The sequence below is a fragment of the Terrapene carolina genome, unplaced genomic scaffold, assembly GCF_002925995.2.
Source record: "Terrapene carolina triunguis isolate 2854851 unplaced genomic scaffold, T_m_triunguis-2.0 Scaffold198, whole genome shotgun sequence".
Taxonomy (NCBI): Eukaryota; Metazoa; Chordata; order Testudines; family Emydidae; genus Terrapene; species Terrapene triunguis.
The window spans coordinates 940958-960856 of record NW_020664549.1 but is presented as its reverse complement, the minus strand read 5'-3'; the positions used below and the strand labels follow the sequence as shown (position 1 = coordinate 960856).

At 48.0% G+C, this 19899-nt stretch overlaps 1 protein-coding gene across 1 annotated transcript; it reads right to left on the bottom strand.

Moving 5' to 3' along the window:
• Positions 1-8134: 8134 nt before the first annotated feature.
• Positions 8135-18698, bottom strand: LOC112118405 (cathepsin E). The gene is made up of 9 exons (XM_024216695.1): positions 18643-18698; positions 16298-16454; positions 15269-15386; positions 13035-13153; positions 12053-12252; positions 11552-11674; positions 10033-10174; positions 8833-8931; positions 8135-8299 (listed from the first exon to the last, which is right to left on the bottom strand). Exons 1-9 carry the CDS (start codon positions 18696-18698, stop codon positions 8135-8137), a joined length of 1179 nt encoding a protein of 392 aa, XP_024072463.1.
• Between the last annotated feature and the right edge of the window lie 1201 nt (positions 18699-19899).

The following is a 19899-nucleotide window of genomic DNA, read 5'->3' as shown; positions in this document are numbered from 1 at the left end:
GAACACTGGGAGTTTGATGGAGGAAATAAGGTTGGACTTTTCCTAATTGTTTTCTAACTCATCCTGCTGCTCAGGGGCACCCAGCGCATCTTCTCTGCTGCCCTTGCCAGGTTCGTTGTGAGATTATTCAGTGCTGAAAACAAAACAAAACATCAGATTACGTTGCCATTGCCACCTGAGTCCTGCAGAGTCAACTCCCTGGCCTGGGCTCCGCCTGTACCGATAAGGCCAAGTGAGCCAGCCCAGGTTGGTAAGAGAGTTGTTACCATCTGATGGCTATCAGGTGAGTTGGAGGCTGTGTCTACACTAGGAACATTTTGCTGGTAGAGCTGTACTGATCTATTACACCAGCAAAGCACTCCTAGTGTTGATGCAGCTCATACCAGCAAAACTGCGCTTTCGCTGGTATAACCCCATCTATAGTAGTGACCCTTGTCGGCACACCTATGTCGGTCAGAGGCAGGGCCAGCGCTTCCACTAGGCGACCCTAGGCGGTCGGCTAGGGCGGCAGGATTTGGGGGGCGGCATTTTGCCGCCCTCGGCAGAAATTCGGCGGGGGGGGGGGTCCTTCCGCTCTGGGTCTTCGGCAGAAATTCGGCAGCGGGGAGGGATAGCTCAGTGGTTTGAGCATTGGCATGCTAAACCCAGGGTTGTGAGTTCAATCCTTGAGGGGGCCACTTAGGGATCTGGGGCAAAATCAGTACTTGGTCCTGCTAGTGAAGGCAGGGGGCTGGACTCGATGACCTTTCAAGGTCCCTTCCAGTTCTAGGAGATGGATATCTCCATTATAAAAGCGGGTCCTTCACTCGCTCCGGGACCTGCCGCTGAAGTACCCCGAAGACGCGGAGCGGAAGGACCCCCACCGCTGAATGCTCAGAGGAGGAGAACTGCTGCCTAAGGCAGCAAAAACCCTGGCGCCGCTCCTGGTCAGAGGTCACACCGTGACGTGACATAGCTATTCTGGCAGAAGTTTGTAGTGTGGGCCTGGCCTCAGTCCATTTCCTGGTGCACTGCTGTCTACATCACTCTTTCCACTCTGCTGGCAACCTCAGCAGAGAGGCCAAGGGTTGAACAGGTGCAGAGACTGCACTGCTCTTCAGAGCAGGTTTGAGGCATATTGGTAAGTCAAGGTGTAGGGCTGTCTGTGCTGTGCTGTCCCGGCTCTCTGGATCGCAAAGCACCCTGCATTAACTCCTTTTTGCAGATGGGGAAATTGAGGCACAGAGAAGGGAAGTCACACAGCAGGGAATAGAACTCAGCTCTCCGGACTCCACATCCAGTACTCCATCCACTAGAAATTCTGCCTCCAATAGAGGAGTCAGTCACTAGGGATGTCAGGCTATTTACATTAGCACAAACGGTTAAAAAGGAGAGAATTCAGCCTCCAATTCTGTGATACTCCCAGTAACCTGAACTATAGTCACGTCCAGAGGAAAATATGAGTATCCCATAGGCATGACTTCTGATGTCGGCAAACAGGAGCCGTTATGGTGGAACAGACCAATGATCTATCTAGTTCGGTATCTCCTAAAGAATGATGCTTCCCAGAGATGCAAGTCCCTTCCCTCTTGGGGCACCTAACTGTATGCCACACTGCTGCATGGGTGGAATCTTTCCCTGAGCCCAGCTACAATCCGAGTGTGCATAAGGACGGACGGTGATTCTGATCTGAACTACAAGTGGCTGCTCCTGGAGAACGCCTTGCTGGGTGAGCTGTACACTAGAGAACTTCTTCAGGGCATGTCTGATCCAATCTGAGAGCAAACACTGAGGTGGCCAACACAGGCTCCACCAAGAGATGGGTGTTTCCTGGAGGAGGGAGTGCCTAAGGCATGTAATACTAAAGGTGTTTGTTCTTTATCATTCTGCATGCTGGGACAAGCCTGTGGCATTTGCCAGGTGTGTCAGACAGGGTACTGGGCTATGGAGAGTCCTGTCTCTGAGCAACTACCTATCCCAACCGCCCACATCCAGGAAGATGAACCTAGGGAAACCACTCTCCCCAGGTCTCCCTTATGCCCTACCTGGCTGGCAATTGATCGCTTATGTCCCTTAAGGACCAGCATTTCCCCACATGGTCTAGCTTTGCTACTGAGGTCTGCCTACGGGCCCTCCCATCTGAATTCATGCAGGGGCCCTGTAACCTGGAGCCACTTCTGTACATGCTGCCTTTTTCTATTTCTGCTGACTCTTGACACTTCCTTGTTGAAACCAGTGTTTGGATTTGGTTTTCTAGCCGTCTTGTGCTATGTGGGCGGGTGTGGGAGCTGTCTCCTGGCTATAGCAGCAGCACAATGAGTCATGCACAGGCCGGGGGAGGGCACCCTATACTCTTTGTTAAATTTGGGGAAAGCACAGGTGTGTGGCAGGAGAAGTTCACTGCTTGCAAGTGACTCTTGCAGATACTTTGGGCATTCCCAGACTGGATCAGGCCTGTGGCCCATCTAGTCCAGTATTGTGCCTCTGACAGTGGATTGAGCAACCTGCATGGAACCTGGAGGGAAGAGTTACCAGGAAGCCAGTCTGTGTGTACATGGCTGGAATGCTAGCTGTAGTTGCACCACCTCTGTAACTCGTTCTCTTAACGAAGAGCCAGTTTAGTTTTAGAAACCTGGATTGCTCTCATGTTATTACCCAGCACGTGGCCAGCCCCTGGTGCTTCAAAGGAAGAGACAAAAATCCCCGTCCCTCATTCTAGCAGGCATCCCATAAAAGGCCTGATCCAAAGCCATTGATGTCAATGAAAGACTTTCCATTGATGCCAATGGGCTTTGGATCAGGCTCCTCGTGAAGGGTTTTCCCACCCCAAAAAGCACAGTTTTGGGGCCTGTCTGACTGGAGATCCTTCTCTTCATCCTGAGGAGTGGAGTCAAGGTTGGGGCAGACAGCACAGCGATAAAACACCGGATCTTGCCTGTTCTACCGCTCCCAGAAGTGGGGAATTACCGGTCCAGTTTTTCCTAGCCTAGCACTGGCCTAACCATGCTGCAAACCAAGCTGAAAGTCTCTTTTACAAGCACTGACTCTACCGAAAGGCACGTGCTCTGCTTTTTTACACACACAGATCAGTTCCCCATAAAGGGGTACTACTACTTGGCCCAGGCAGTTCAGCAATTTCACAGCCAGCGTGACTGTCGTATGACTCAACAGAAAAAAAGAAACAGACTCAGACAGGTGATTTTTCTTTTTCCCCTCGAACAACAAGAAATCGAAAAGAGTTAAAATAAGCCAAGAAGGACTGAGGAGAGCCCGGGCAACGATAGAGAGGAAGGGTGTTCCAAGGGCTAGGGTGCTAGGCTGGGACTTGGGTTCAATTCCAGGCTGTCCCTCAGACTCTCTGTGTGACCTTGGGGAACTTGCAAAGTTTCTCTGTGCCTCCATTCCACATCTGTGCAATGGGGTGATAGCACCGTCCCACCTCCCAGGCATTACAAGGGTAAATAAAATACATTAAAGATTAGATAGAACAGGGAAATTACTCGGTGTGGGATTCAATCCAGTCCTACAGAGTCTGGCACCCTCCCAATCAAACGCTTGTATAGCCCTGAGCACTGGGCAACAAGGGTAGGGGGGGCAGCTTACCTGGAGTTTACCCCTTGTCCATGCAGATCGAAGGCGTGTCCTTGCTCCTTGTTACACGGCCATGCTATGCTGTATAGGAACCGGGTAGCAACTCCTTAAATAGTTTGTGAGCTGTCTACTGGAGCGCACTGTATTCTATCGTTTAGAAGCGAACGGAAACCAATCAGAAAGGCAATATGCCTATCGCTAGGCCTGGCACGCTTGTGTATGGTGATGTGGGGCCTAACTGTGCCCCTGTGGGCTCGTCACATTGTTCTTGTTCTGTAAACAGCAAAGGACACAACGCATGCTTTCAAAACGATGCCAGCCCAGTGCATGGCATGCGCACGCAGCAGATGATGCAGCATGTTATGGGCCCATGGCACCCGAGGCAGGATTTAGCTGGCACCCTCCTGCACTCTGGAGAACTCTCCTCTGGCAGATGGTGGTGATCTTCTCTCTCATCTGCTCCCAAAGTTGCCCTGGCCTTAGGTTGTGCCCTAAAGTCCTGATCCGAAACCCAGTACTGCCAATGGAAATACTGTGGCCTTTGGATTAGGTCCTAAATCCCTACAGTTGCCTTGCCAGGCCCTAGAATTTCACCACATCCTTTCCCAAAGCTCTGGAGTCTTCCTTTCCCAAGTCTACCTTTTCAGTGCTGACCTTCCTCCTCCTTCTCCTCAGGCCTTGCTCAAAGGATCGCTCTCTGACCATCGCCATTTCACCAGCAAAAACCTGGCAGCTAGATATTCCAGTAGTAATCTATCCCCAAGCCTGGCCTGGCCAGGCTCTCTTTGACCCTTTCTGTGGCTACTTCTGGCCTCTTTGCAGTTCACATGCTCAGCCATGCTGAGCTGAATGGACATGTTTTGCCTAGACTGAGTCAGCTGATGGATCCATTTCCATCCCAGGCTCTGAGGTCAATCACTGCAACATGCCTCGTGGCTGGGATTGCCTCACAGCCAGTAGCCAGTAGCAATTCACCCTCCAGTTACTTCTCCTTTCAAATGTTGAGATGTTCACTATGTACTAATCTGAAGTGACTCAGGGAGCACTGAACAGTTGTGGCTCCAGCTCTCACTTCTGCTTCTCAACATCCTCCTGCCTGGTCTAACTCCTACCAGTGGTGTCCTACCAGATTCTGCTGCCTTCCCCATCCTTTCTCTGAGTATCCCGCAATGTGACTCATTTGAAGGACCTCTTCAGCTGATTATGACAGTCTTTGTGGGTGTGGCTTAATAACTAAGTCAGTCGCAGGATGGTGGAGAACAACATCTCTAAAACATGACGGCCGTTTCTAGGGAGCTAGTGAGGAAGGCTGGTTCAGTGGTTAGGGTGTAAGACTACAACTCAGGGAACTTTCTGTTCTGCCACAGACTCCCTGTGTGACCTTGGAGTTACACAGGCCCAGACCAACAAAGATATTTAGGCTCCTAACTTCCATTGCTTTCCATCTGTACAATGGGGATAATAGCACCGCCCTACTTCACAGGGGTGTTGTGAGAATAAACACAGGAAAGCTTGTGAGATGCTGAGATACAGTGGGGGCCACAGAAATTCCGAAGAGAGATTTTTTCACGAGACACCTAGCACTGTTAGACTGTCCTCTTAGTGTACACACAACGTGCCTCAGGTGGCACATGGCCAGGATTCATCACTGAATTTGGTCCGCTGGTTGCATCATTAGCTTCCCCAGCTTGGGCTGGGTACTGACGGGGAGTGCGAAGTGAATGCTGATCCGTGCCCACCACCATCAGGTGAGCTCTCACCCAAGGGCTATCTCCATTCTAGTCTGTTCTTAAAATTTTCCACCACTGCCGCTCTGGTGTACATGGGTAGATGGTGTTTTAACCACCATGGGGTGGGAGTGTCTCAAATACTCGTTGGCCTATTTCTGCTTTCATTGAAATCAATGGAAGCATCACCATTGAGTTCAATGGGACCAAAATTAGGCCAGCACTCAGTGCTTTGGAGAAGTCCCACCACCCCATGCCATCTGACCCTGCTCAGAGCAGGTCCAGGAGACATGATGGTTGAAAAGTTGGCAGCTGCCTGAGCCCTGTCTACCATACAGTTCCCATCAGTAGAACTACAATGGTGAAGAAAAGGCATAGACAGGAAGGGAATTATTTAGTGTAGTGTGCACAGGTCAATAAGGGATAAGAAAAGGAACTTTTTTTTTTTTGGCTAAGTATCAGGGAAAGTTTCCTGACAGTAATTTGTCCCAAGTGCTGCAACGACCTCTCAATGGAGCTGGTGGAATAAAAGAAACCCTTCCTCATGGAGAACTGCAGGAGAAAAAGGTGTAAAATCGCCATTCATATTTTTCACAACTCATTATTCAATCAGCAGTACTCCTAGGGGAAAAGGTGGAAGCTCCATTGCTTGGAATAGCTAAAGCTTACTGGGGCAAAACACTGAGAAATGAGCTATGGGGAACAATCTTGCATTACTGGGTGAGAGGGACTGGGTAGGACCACATGGGTCTCCTCCTCTGTGTTTCTAGGGCACCCAGGGCCATAGCAGCATTAACATCTATATTTCTGTGAACCTTTCAAAGGAAAAATAGGGATGCCTATGAGAGTGTCTGTCTGTCTGTCTGTGTATCTCTCTCTCTCTTCCCCCCTACTGGAATAGGAGACAAACCTCAATGCTCCAAAAGGTTCTAATTAATGGGTTTAGGGCATCCCATCTCTTGGTTCTTGCTGGATGCTTATCTGGCTAGTGTTTCTTCAGCCACAGTACTGGGTGGGTAAGTATGGTATGGGGAAATCAATCCCACTGTACACTATAGAGCTTGAGAGCTTCAATACGAAGCAACTTTCAACTGCTGCCTCTTGCCATTTGTGGTGGAGTTATGCCTGGTAACTCATGTTTGGGAGGGAAACAAATATCTCTGTATGCTAATCAGGATTCGTAGCTGGCAATGTTAGAAGACATGGTTGCACGGCATTTTATGGTACCTTATTTAGCAATGTGCCTGGACAAAGTGCCACTAGCAGTGGAGTGAGGGCAGGAATGAATTGTGGTTGACAGACACAATGACAAATGAGTTTGATAGCAACACAATCACTGTATTTGAACAAGATAGGCATACCCTTCCGGTTTGGTTTCACAGGTGTCTGGATCCAGGGGGTTGGTTCAGGCTCATGTCTAATATCCACCATGTCTAATTCTGCTCTTGGATATCCTCCATTTTTAGGATGTGCTGACGCAGGGTCTATTTGCTGTGTCAGTTTGTGCTGGCTATTAGTTAAAGGGAGTTGTTTCCACACAAGAGTGAAAATCTCAGAAAAGACACGCTAATAATAACCCTCCCCTCTCTTCTGTTTTCTGCTGACTTACATGCATTTCTCAAGACACATCATGTGTGAGCTGTGGGTGCTAAATGTATTCTCTAAGCCCTATGCTCACCATTAACAAGTCACATGCTCCGGACACCATTGTGAGTGGCAGGCCGACCCCTAACACACACAGATTTTGATAATGGTTGCCTGTTTTTGCAGAGCGCTGCCCATTTTAGAACCCATCTTTCCAGCTGTGCCAACCGCAATGCTGTCTGTTTGCGGAGATTGGCCCAAAGCTTTCTTTACCCGCTCTCACTCTGAAAGTGCGTGCACCGTCCCTACATCTCGGGAAATAACCCAGACACTCAGAGCAAAACTCACTGGAAAGCACCAGTTGAAGGGGCACCTTGCAAAGCATAAACACCCCAGGATCACTTCAGACTTGTTCCGCATTTTGCCCAGGTGTTCACCAACCTCGGCAAAACTAGCTGAAGTATCAGGTTTTCATCCGGAACATTCCATCTAGCTCTGCCCCTTACCACAGAATGTGACCTTTAAAGGTTTTCAAAAGCACCTCAGAGAGGTAGAAACCCAACTCCTACTGATTTTCAGTAGAACTCATGCTCCTCAGTCTCTTGGGCTCATTTGAAAATTGCAGCCTAAAGACTATCAGACAACATAACAAAAAGACTTCCTCCTCAGTTGTGGTAGCTTTGGCCACCATATCCCCCTCCTGCACAGTCAAGGTTCTTCCCAGTCCAATGAAGATGCTGCTAATACAGAGACACCCATGAGGTATTATTTCCGGCATAGCCAAAGCTTTTAATTCATGGGGGTGAAGGGTGATGGCACCGTGCACAATTCAGCCTACTGAAGCCAGCCATGTTTTCCGCAGTAGTTTCCAAATCTAATTCAGTTTGATTGTTGCATCTTTAGATGTGAAATGAGAATTGAAATCCTCTTTATTTGATGAAAATCTCCATTGATTCAAGGGCAAAATCAAAATCTGTAAACTGGCTTTAACAAAGTTACCAAAGACATTTTTGTATTGGTTACACAAATGCCTCCTGCTACACTTTGCATTTCCGTAGTGCTTGTCAGCCAAGAATCCCAAGGCATTTTACAAAGGAGGTCAGTATGATTATCCCTGTTTTACAGGTGGGGAAATTGAGGCACAAAGATACATGATGTTACTTGCACAAAGTCACACAGTGGCAGAGCCAGGAATAGAACCAAGCTCTACACTGACTCCTACTGCCTTACTCTGACCATTAGGAAACACTGCCTTAAGGAACAACTGGTGCCAGCCCAACTCTGTTATTTCCACGGTCAAAGACCGAGTAAAACTGGCCAATGAAAACGTCACCCAGAATCCAGAGTGGCCCAGCCGGTGGTTGCATGTTCAGCCCCTGGAAGCCGCTGGTGCAGAATGCCATGCCGTCACTATTATCCTAAGGGGAAGAGGAATTGCGAATATGAGAACAAATTCCACCTTTCTAGAAAGGCCAGGAAGAAAATGCAGGAATCCTAACTACCAGCCCAGTACCCAAACCACACACCCCTCTGAGAACTGATTCTAAGACTCCTGCCTCCCACTTGCTTTGCTATAACCACCTGACCCCCACCAACTCCATGCTGGGAATAGATTCCAGGACATACAGCACCCACTTCCATGCTCCAACGCTCCTCCCAGAGCTGGGACCAGAACCCAGGCGTCCTGACTCCCACCACCCTGCGCTAACCATTAGACCACACTCCCTATCGCCCCTTTCATAGTCCGAACTGTTACAGAACAACAATTGATCTTGTGAACATTAAACAGAGGCTGGAGGCTCTCTTGTGCTTCCCAACTTCCTGCCTGAGCTAAAAATGGGACTGCATTTAGCGCAGCCCGCATCTCAAGGCTGGATTGAACATAAGCCTACAAGGGAAACTGGGGACACATGCTGTCATGCCAGTTTCAGAATGAGGAAGACGCTTGTACCATGAGGGTGTAGGCCTGGGGACTGAGCGTGTATGGGATCCCATTGATGGTGAAGGTAACGTCAGGCATCACATTCAGGTTGTTGCATTCCACGGCGTACTGCAAAGTGACAGACATGACACAGATTGGCCAAGGGCCGGCTGCAGGGACGGCTTACCTGGCATGCTGACCCCAAAGGCCAGAAAGCCTAATACAGTTCTCCCCTTCCCAAGCAGCTGACCCTGGGAGCTAGTCCTTTGACTTGTTACTGGCAGGTGTATGGGTTAGGGGTAGGCATGAAGCTCAGAGGTGTGATTCCAACTCATGTAGGCGTGCCCAAGCCAGCTTTCCTCTAGCTAGCAGTGATGCTACCTGTATGTCAATATACCCTCAATGGAGGTGAATGTCATGGGTCAGTGACCTTCTATCTGAAGGAGCCTTCTGGAAAAAACAACAACCCCAAACCCTGGGAAAAAACACAGTCCTGATTTCATGTAAAATGTACTAAGTTGCTGCTGGATGGTGTTAAATGTACAACAGGGAATAACGCTGCATTGGGTGGGAAGCTGTTACAACACCCAATGCCCCTTACAGATGAGACCCAGAGAGGGTAAGGGACGTGCCCAGCAAAGGAGCATCAGGATAGAACTACATTACTTGGTTCTCAACCCAGGACTCTGTTCTCTAAGCCATGCTGTCTCCTGTACGAGCACATGGACCTATATTGTTAATCTCTAAATGCTGCAGTCCTGCAACATTAATAATTGTCTTACACAAAAGGGAATAGGCCAGCAAGAGTACTTGTAGCTTTTAAGGGGACAGGGAAGGATATCTACATCCAGATTTTAATTGAAATTTGACATCAGTGTTTATATACAGAGACCCCAGGTGACATATAGGAAAGGCTGTGTGTCTCTGAGGCCTTAGGACTTGCAGCAAGGATATGAGCATGTGGTATTCAGTGGCATAATGGTAAAGGCAGGGTTTCAATAGCGAGTGCCTTTATCTCTTTACCGGGGCTGTATGCTGACATATTATATGGGTCTGATCAGGCCTTTTGAAACCTAGAGCCTTTACTTGTCTCCAGCAGAGATGCCAAACTTCAAATATTTCTGTAATATTTTGTTTGAGGAGTTATATCCTGGTTGGAAATCTAGCATGGGGAGACAAGAATTCCTGCATCCAGGAAATGTGGTATCTGCCCATCTCACATTGGCTTACCTCGCCATCCATGGGCACTGCACCAATATAATTTTGCATTTCTTTTATTTCTTTGGAAGGACCTGTGATGAGAGAGGTCCCGGTGTCTACTATCGCCTGGCATCCTTCTGCACAGAAGGCAACTGTCCCGCCCACCTGTATGCTGGGGAAAAGGAAATGGAACAAGCATTGGAGAAAAGGTCTATGGGAAATGTGTTCCTCTCCCCACTGACCCAGCACATGGCTGAGAGCACATCAGAACTGTGACCATTCCAGAGTCAGTGGGATAGTCTGATAAGATTGTGCATGTGGTTAGAGAGTAAGTACTGAGGCTTTGCTTGATGGTTACTCTGGTGTCTGCGAGGCACTCAGATAGGAGAGCACAATGAACTAATTCACAGAATTGCTTTCTGTGTCTATAAAACAAAAACTGGTCAACACCAGGAACTGAACTCAGGGCCTGCAGCATCAAAGCATAGGTCTCTATTACTTCAGCTAAAGGAATTATTTCTTCATTGGTAGAAGTTAGTAGGCTGTTGTTTCTCTGTTTGGCCCAGCCACTAGGTAGGGACAAATTGCCCTTTGCAAGTGTGTTACGTGTATGCCTTGCAGGTTATATTAAAGTTGGATTCTTGTGGCTGCTGACCAATGATGGAGATTTTAGCTACTTTAAATCATGTACATAAAATATAAGTGATGCTTTTCCTTAAATATTTTACATTTTCTTTGGTTTAGATCTCTGGACAAACCCTAGGACATTACATTGCTTCTAGGCAGAGATGAAGAATCAACAAGGTACGTATATTGGGCTATTTAAGTCTATTTTTGAGAGAACATTTCTGTTTTTCATTCCCCGATGTTGGCCAGCTTTTTGCAAGAGCCAGGCATGTGGGGGGGCTGAAAGCTATTGAAAATCTGCCCACCAGTGTCATCCTGGAGGCTGTGTGCTGTGGAAATCTGGTGCTGAGCATTTTTTGAAAATTGACCCTAGACGGGAGGAAAACCTAGTTCAGTACAGACATGGTTTTCAAAACATAAGATGCAATTCTGTCTGTTACGTGTTCATGTGACACCCCACACACACAGTCTCTGTAGTATCTGGGCACCTCGCAACACCCCTGGGAAGCAGGGAAGGACTATTACCTTCACTTTATATATGGGGAACTGGGGTACGGAAGACAACGTGATTTGCTCAAGGTCACACAGGGAGTGTGTGACGGAGCTGGGAACTGGTTCTTCCATGCCCCAGGCTAGTGTCCTAAGCACAGGACTATCCTTCGTCTCTGTTCAAGAGCCAGAGAAGGCAGGAGGTTTGGGAGCATCCTTTTTCCTAAGTGAATCCCTTTGTCCATTGATTGATCATGGCACCGAGGTCCTGGGAGAGTGCATGTAGCTTAGGGGATGAGTGGCTTTGGATTGCTGCTGTTGCGAATTGACAGGGTTTAACGGTTACACAGTTTACCTCTAATCTGTGCCCACCCGGTGCCACCCCCACCCCAGCCGCCATCGCGGGGAACCCCCACCCCACACAGACACTTACTTGTCTAATTGGATTTGCCAGTATCCCTGTTTAGTGACTGGTACCCAGTTCAGAGTCCCGCTGAAATGAGAAGGATCAAAGCCACCAAATAATAGTTCTCCCCCAACAGAGGAATCCGGGTTCCTGGAGAAAAGAGGATTTGGTACATCCGGGTTTTCCATTAGCAGAAGCATTTCATATTATATAATCCTATTACTGTGCACATAGCTCTTTAAACTACAGTAATCCATTAGTTTTCTCCCCAAACTACTTCCTGTTGTTGTTCATTCTTTGTATTGGGATAGTGCCTGGGAGCCCCAGTCATGGGCCAGGACCCCATTGCACCAGGCGTTGTACAAACAGAACAAAAAGGCAGTCTCTGCCCCGGAAAGCTTACAATCTAAGTAAAAAACCCATTCCTGTTTTAACAGCCCTCTTTGGGCCCAGCCTGTTCCCAATTCCCTTGAGAACAAGGCCTGACCATCAGGCCGTAGCCCATTTTGTACAGAATCGTGTTCACACCTGTTCATGTAGACTGAGAATATTGGCAGATCCACTAGATTTTGTGCCATCATGTTATCAAACACAGGGGTAACCCCATCCACTGCCAGCGATGGATAGGCCAGTCCAAGAATCCCATCAAACTCAGCATCCAGAAAAGTGTTTCCTGGCTCGCTGACGCTCTCTGCGAACTGCTGGTTGCTGACAGTGATACCTTCAACCTAGAGGGGAAAGAAAAGCTACTTATTGTTTCTGACCTTTCATCAGAAGGCTCAGCAACAGACCGCTTATGGTGCCACAACAGGAAAGAATAGGAAGATTTTGGTCTTCTGGAGGCCAGGTCATGGTGTCATAACAGGAGAGAACAGGAAAGGAAGGTTTTCAGCGTGTAGAACCTTGTTGTGAAGTGCAAAGCTATTATGCTGACTCATCTTGGTAATTAGATGAGGTGTGTCTCATTGGCTCCAAGCAAGCACATAAAAGTTCAAAGTTTACTCTGCAGCGAGCTAAAGAGAAAGGCAGGAGTTCCTGCAGGTAGAAATTCTGATCAGCCCACTCCGAAGGGCGTTAGGGGGCTAATGCTCATGTTTGTAAGCTGAGTCCTGCCTTAGGTCTTGGTTATTTTCATGAAGAATGAAGGCACACTTGGGGAGAAGGGGTGGATAAGTGGGGTTTAGTTGTATCAGTTGTAAGTGTGTGTGTGTGTGGTGTCAGGAGTGGGGTGAGGAATCCACTCATTTACAACAGGCATGCCCGGAGGACCCAATCCTGCAATGTTCTGAGCACCTCCCTCGAAGTGCAGAATGCCCTCCATTCCCACTGACTTCCTTGGGAGCTGAGCCAGGAAAGGTTCTGCAGTCATGGTGCCCTACCAGGAAAGAACAATGGGAGATGGGCTCACATGGTGACCAAATAATGTCCTGCAGTCACAGTGCCATGGACAGGAGAGAAAATGGGAGTAGAACCTTTTTAATTTTTCTAAAGAAAACCAAACTCTGCTCACAGTGACTTGATCTGATCCGATGATTCCCGACAAACTACCAGTCCCATACTGAATCGAGAAGGGAGTCCCAACTTCACTGTAGGTGTTGGAATCTGATGGGTGAAATCTGGAATGCACAGCTGTAGTAAAACAAGATGCCTCTGTTATTGCTTGCATAACTGTAGCACCTAGGAGCTCTAGCTGTGAACTAGGACCCCCTTGTGCTAGGTTCTGTCCAAACACAAAAAAAAACCGAGGCAATTGAAATTACTCTATGCAATGGAATGGTCAGGTTAACTTGTAAATAAAAGAGTTCTAGCAAAATGTGAGCATTTAGAGCTGTATTTTCTGTATTACAAAGAATAATAATTCTTAGCACCGTCATGTATCCAGTTACAGTTTGTCTTAAAGAGGAGTGGTTTATTAAAGAAAACAGCTACAACTTGTAGACATAAAGAAACAGGTTTCCACAGAGCTTGAGTTCCAGCATTGTGTTCTGTTTACAACAAGCACCACTACTCATATGGAACTCTATGCTAGGTATGGAGTCATCTAATGGCTGCATAAAGTGCTGCAAGTAAACATATTATTGCAAGAACTTGATAGCACTTTAAGTTTTCAAATCACTGTGCAATAGTTACCTAATTTATCCTCACAACACTCCTGTGAGATAGGGAAGTCAGTATTATTATCCCCATTTTACAGCTGGGGAAATTGAGACACAAGAGAGGGAAAGTGACTTGCCTACTTAAACCCTAGGCCTGATGCTCTCTTCCACTCTGAGATCATAAAGGAGTAGTAGAAAGGGTAGAAGCAGGCCCTGGTGAATACACCCAGGCAGTGGTGAATTGCTACCAGAACAGCACTAAGCCAGCTCCTCTTCCAGTCCCACCCCCAGTGTAGGAGGCTTAGGCAGAGAATAGCTGCACTCCTGAGTATTCTTTGCTTCCCTTAGCCCTCAGGGAGGAGGGGGCTATTGGAAGCAGAGTATAGATTAGAGCAGCCCTTTGGCTGCTCTAATTTATATCATGGGCTACAATGAGTGCAAAGGGTGGCATAAAGCCACCTATTCCTCCGCCCTCCCTAACTCCTTTCCTGTGCTAAACAGTGGGTTGGAGTAAAAGGGAATCCTGGTCTCCACATAGTCCAGTAAGTGATTTCTCCACACAATTCTCAGTTCTTTATAAATATATTTTCAATGTTTCATGTTGCACCGAGTTGTCATGACTAGGGCCAACACTATGAAAAGTGTTCATTGATTTGGGGTCCCTCCATTTTTGGGTGTCCAGCCTGATACCCTTTATGGCTGGACACTCAGAATCAGAGTGGCCACTTGCGCAAGATCAGTTGTAAGTATCTCAGGCCCACCTGAGAGTCTTAACTGGGAGTGGAGCCAACGTCTATAATTAGACAAAACGGACACCCCGCCCCCCCAACAACGCAACCCTTTGAGGCTCCTTTGACCTTTCCCTGACTGCTAAGGAATTATACATCAACTGATCCATGTCCCAATAATCTATCGCTCCCTCATCTGGTGTCCGGCAAAGACAGAAATTCTGAGGCACAATACACATGTGTTGTGCAAATGATCTGTCTCTTTAGGAGCCTGCCTACTGATCAACCCACTCCTGAAAGCTGCAGCGCCACTGGCCCAGATCCTTGAGCACAGCCTATTACCCGGCAAATACCACTGCTGCAGCTGCCCAGAACCAGCCCCAAGTGTACTATGAAGCTGAATTCCTGGGACTGCTGCCCAGAACTAAGGCTGCAGTCTCGATTAACCTGTAGTTTCCAGGATGGCTGCCTAGTACCATTGCAATTACATGCAATGAGCTTGTAACAAAACAGATGTATTTTTCTTTTTCTTTTTTTAGGACCTAACACACAGTGTGCATGACAAAGAGGTTCCGTTTTTGTTACATCCCTTTTTCCTATTGGTTGATTTCAGTGCAGATGGTCTGGGTTCCATGCTGGTGCATTCACTTTGTGCTCTTTTGGAGCATATTTAATTTTGCCTGCATTTGCCAAGCAGTGGCTCAGCAAAGCTAGTAAGGTGACCATGAAGAGGGGAATTTCTCTAAGCACCTCAAGGCTGATTGCCCCTTTCCCCCACATTTACAGTGGTGTATCTCCACGGACTTTACCTGATTTTCTCTTGATTTACTTTGGTGCTGAGTGGAGAGTCAGGCCCAGTCTCTCTACTCTGCCCCACCCAACGTCCAGGAGCAATGTGCAGCTGAGGAATCGCTACTTACCACAGGCTTTGCTGACACAATAGATGGATGGAACCCAGAGATTGGAGGAGCCAGTGTCGAATAACACTGTGAAATTCTGAGGAGGGGTCCCAATAGAAATCTGTCCAAAATACTCCATCTAGACAAAGAGCAAAGCAACAGCCATTGTCAGGCATAGGCACCATGGGAAACCGCAGCAGAGCCAAGCTCCAGGGGGATAGCTATGGGATGGATGTTTGCAATGGGCTGACTTTGTTTCTGGAATGGCTGACACCATGTGGGGGATACTGCAGCATGATGCTAGGGGGAAAGCGGGATCCAGATATAGCAAGAGCCTAGAAAAATGGTAACAAATCCAGAATGAAAATGGACAATGATTGTGGACTCCGGCCTGCTCCCGACAATCTCAGTGGCCCAGTTCCCACGGGCATCAGCAGGAACGGGAACAGGCCTGAGCAGAATCCCCATAAAGATCCAAACATGTCCTGAACTTTAGGAATGCTTAGAACCAAATGTCACAACCACTGACACTATAACAGGCCAGACTAAGACCTCAGATCCGGGAAATACCCCCAACCACTGGGAAAGTTGGTCTCTGGGTCTAAACCTTCTGGCTTGGACCCTGCTCTACTTGTATGATTGTATTTTAGTTTTGGAGGGGATTTTGGTTCTTGGCTCTAGGCTACTGTCACTAGCTTCATGCCCAGAAGATTAGGAGAAAAGTGGGATTTGTGTGTGTGTGTGTATAATATACACTGAATGGAGACCTTTGTATGGGATCAACATTACATTCACAAGTCACATACCTACAGGACAAAAGACCAGTAAAAAGTCGGGCAGACAGATAACTATGGCACACTATTGTATTATTGTTGGCTTTGCTCAGACTCTGTTTAACAGGAGCTGAACTCAAGGGTCAGGATGTAGGGCATTCAAGGCTGTTCATGCAAAATAATGTGCGCTCTCTGCTTCCTGTGTTGCTTTTCAGTGATTTCTGCAAAGCAGTGCCCCCAATGCTGCCTCCCCCCCACCCCTTGCTGTGTAACTTACATCCAGGTAGTTGATGAGTGGCTCATTAGTTTCTGGGACGGCGGAGCAGTCTTCCGTGTACTGGATCATGTCCAGCTTCTGGGCCTTCCAGAATTTGGACAGCTGCCCATGCTCCCTCAGGATTTTCCGCAGGGATTTGTGTCTCCTCAGGGGCACCCTGGGGAAAGAAGGCATTCGCCCAGTAAACATGGTCCTGAGCAACAGGAACTAGGGAACCCGAATTAAAAGCAGGCTTGCAGAAGTACAGGGTGGATTGGCCCGTCTACCCAGTGAATGGCATCTGATAGAAGGCACACATGTACTGGTGTGTGGTATTTACTTCGATTGTAAGCCTTTGGGGGAAGGGACCTTTTTTTGTTCTTTTTTCTTTGTACTGCACCCAGCACAGTGGGGTCCTGATCTATGACATTACATAAGAATGGCCATACTGGGTCAGACCAATGGTCCATGTAGCCCAGGATCCTGTCTTCCAACAGTGGATAGTGCCAGATGCTTCAGAGGGAATTAATAGACCCGGACAATTATCAAGTGATCCATGTACTGTCATCCAGTCCCGGCTTCTGGCAGTCAGAGGTTTAGGGACACCCAGAGCATAGGGTTGCATCCCTGACCATCTTGGCTAAGAGCCATTGATGGACCTATCCTATGTGAACTTACCTAATTCTTTTTTAAATCCAGTTATACTTTTGGCCTTCACAACATCCCCTGGCAACGAGTTCCTGGGCATTGTATGAACAAATACTTCCTTATGTTTGTTTTAAAGGTGCTGCCTATTAACTTCATTGGGTGACCCTTGGTTTATGTGTTATGTGAAGGGGTAAATAACACTCCCCTATTCACTTTCTCTATACCAGGCATGACTTTACAGATCTCTATCAGATCCCCTCTTAGTCATCTCTTTTCTAAGCTGAATAGTCGCAGTCTTTCTAATTTCTCCTCATTTGGAAGCTATTTCATACTCTAATAATTTCTGTTCCCCTTCTCTGTATTTTTTTCCAGTTCTAATATAGCTTTTTTGATATGGGAGCAACTCGAACTGCACGCAGTATTAAAGGTGCAGGTGTGCCATGGATTTATAGAAAATGTCATAATGCCACTATATCTTCTTATCTATCCCTTTCCTAATGATTCCCAATGTTCTGATTGCTTTTTTGACTGCACATTGAGCTGCTGTTTTGAGAGGACTGAGGCTCCTAGGTGTGATCACAATACGAAGAGTAAATTAGTCCTTTGCTCAGCGGGCTAGTTATTCTCTGATTTACACCCTCTCCAAACCCATTGACTTCAGTGGCACCAAGGTGTGTCTCTGACTCCAGTGAGTTTGCATGGGGAGTAGATCAGCACAGAGATTGGCTGTTAGTGTTGAGAAATCCAGATCCATTTTGCCCACTGACGCTAACGACTACGACCGAATGATGATTCTTTTCACTTCCCGGGTAGTGCTCAGCTGAGAACCCCAAAGTGTGTTTTAAAATGCTCATCAGTGTAGACTCTCAACCCTGCCCTCCCAGGAGGTGGTGTTATCCCTGCTTTATATCAGAGCAGGGCTGGCTCCAGGCGATTTTCCGCCCCAAGCAATAAAAAAACAAAACAGAGTGCTGCCCCAAGCCCATGCTTGGAACGCTGGTGCCTAGAGCCAGCCCTGTATCTGAGATACAAAGGGGTGAGCGGACTTGCCCCGTGGGCGATTCACAGGCAGAGCCAGGACTAGAACCCAGCAGTCCTGAATCTTAGAACCAAGTGCAGAGGTGAGTTGTAATTTAGGCAGAGGTAAGCAAAGGTGAAGGAGTCTAAATGGTTATCGCTTACTAGCTGAGGAGTTGGAAGCAGGTGTAAGTCAATGTTAAAACACTGTAGTAGAGTTTATGCCTGGTCCCCGCTCCTGGCAGTTGGTACGTCCTTCTTTGCTGGCCCCTTCACGAGTGAATTACATCCATTTAGACGCTCTTACACCCATTTACCAACAGGTAATTCATATTAACCCACCATCTCCTCTGAGTCAGGTCCCCAGGCTCTGTCTCCATCCACTGGAGCCATCTCGCCAGCCATTGAGGAGATACTCTGATGGGAACAGAAACCCCGCTTGGTCCCTACAAAGCTGGGTCTGACTGGTGCTCTCCCCGTCAGTTTCATGAGCATCATGTTACCCAGCCTGCCTACCCGTCCCCACCCAGCAACGTTGTGTCTGGTGCTGTTTAAAGCCTGGGCACACGGTTCTGGCTGCTGTTTGTTTTAATGTTCACCGTTGCCACAATCCACGAGTCCTTGGGCATGAGCCTTGAGCCTAGAGCTGCTGTCGCCTGGGTGCCCAGAGAAGTGAGGAAAGGCCAAGGAAGCCTGCTTACCTTTGCAACCCATTGGCCAGCCAAAGGCAAAGCATCAAAAGGATCAGCCGCTTCATACCGGAGTCTCGGCTCTAATGCTCACTCAGCCGCTCTCTCTTAACTTGTGAGAACTGAACGAAAGCTTTGCCCTTATAGCAGCCGGAACAGCCCAGCCCCAAAGGACCAGACCCCTGCGATAAGGCTCCTCTGAATGTCAACACAGAGCCTTTGCCACAGAAATGAATCACTGTGCACACACTCAGTCCTGGCGACAGGAGCCGAAACACACCGAGCCAGATTGTTCTCTGAGACGGGATAGTTTTGCCCACTAGCAGGGGAATCTCCCCCAGCCTGGACTTGCGGGGTTTCCCTGGAACCCTTCCATCAGTGTCGGAGAGGTAGCACGGTCTTGTGGTAGGACAGAAGATGTTGCTCTGAATCTCTCTGTGCTTCAGTCCCCTCATCTGTAAAATGGGGATAGTCATCCTTCCTTTCCCAGCCGTTGTCTATTAAACTGTAGATATTCAAGGCAGGGGTTGTCTCTTACTGTATGTGCATACACCACTGAGCGCATTGGGCCCTGAGCTCAGCTGGAGTCTCTAGGCGCTTCTCTTAGACAAACAGTGATGGTGGGATTTGCCCCCATACCGGCCATAAATTGCTAGCTGGGGGGTCCATTCCTTAACCCCACCCCCCACCCCTGAGGTTAACTGCAGGCCCACTATGCACCCTCCAGCTGTTGCTGTCTTCATTCACCTGTTTTCTCCCCACTTTCCCTTCTCCATCACCACCCACAGATGTCTCTGCCAGCTCTGACGAGGCAGTGTCTGAGGCAGGGAATTAAATGACCTGGTGGAAACTCCCCTCCCTGCTCTAGATTTTCACTCATACATTTCTGGAGCTAGGGAAGATGTCTGTCTCAATCTTCCCAGAAGGGAAACTGTCCCCCCTCTCGTCCTTGATGGGAGCTTGTCTCACACCTATAGGGTGACCAGACAGCATTGTGAAAAATCGAGATGGGAGTGGGGGGTAATAGGTGCCTATATAAGAAAAAGACCCACAAATCGTGACTCTCCCTATAAAATCAGGACCTCCAGTCCCCCTACACACCTATCTGTCCCCCCTTTCCTTTAGCTCTGCAGTCATCTGGCCTGAGAGGCTGATGGGGATTCCTCACAGAGTCAGTTACCTCCACCCTTCCCCACTTCAGGGCTTCTTGGTACACAAAGTACAGCGATGGGACAGGCCTGCCACCTTCAGAGCAGATGGGGAAATTAC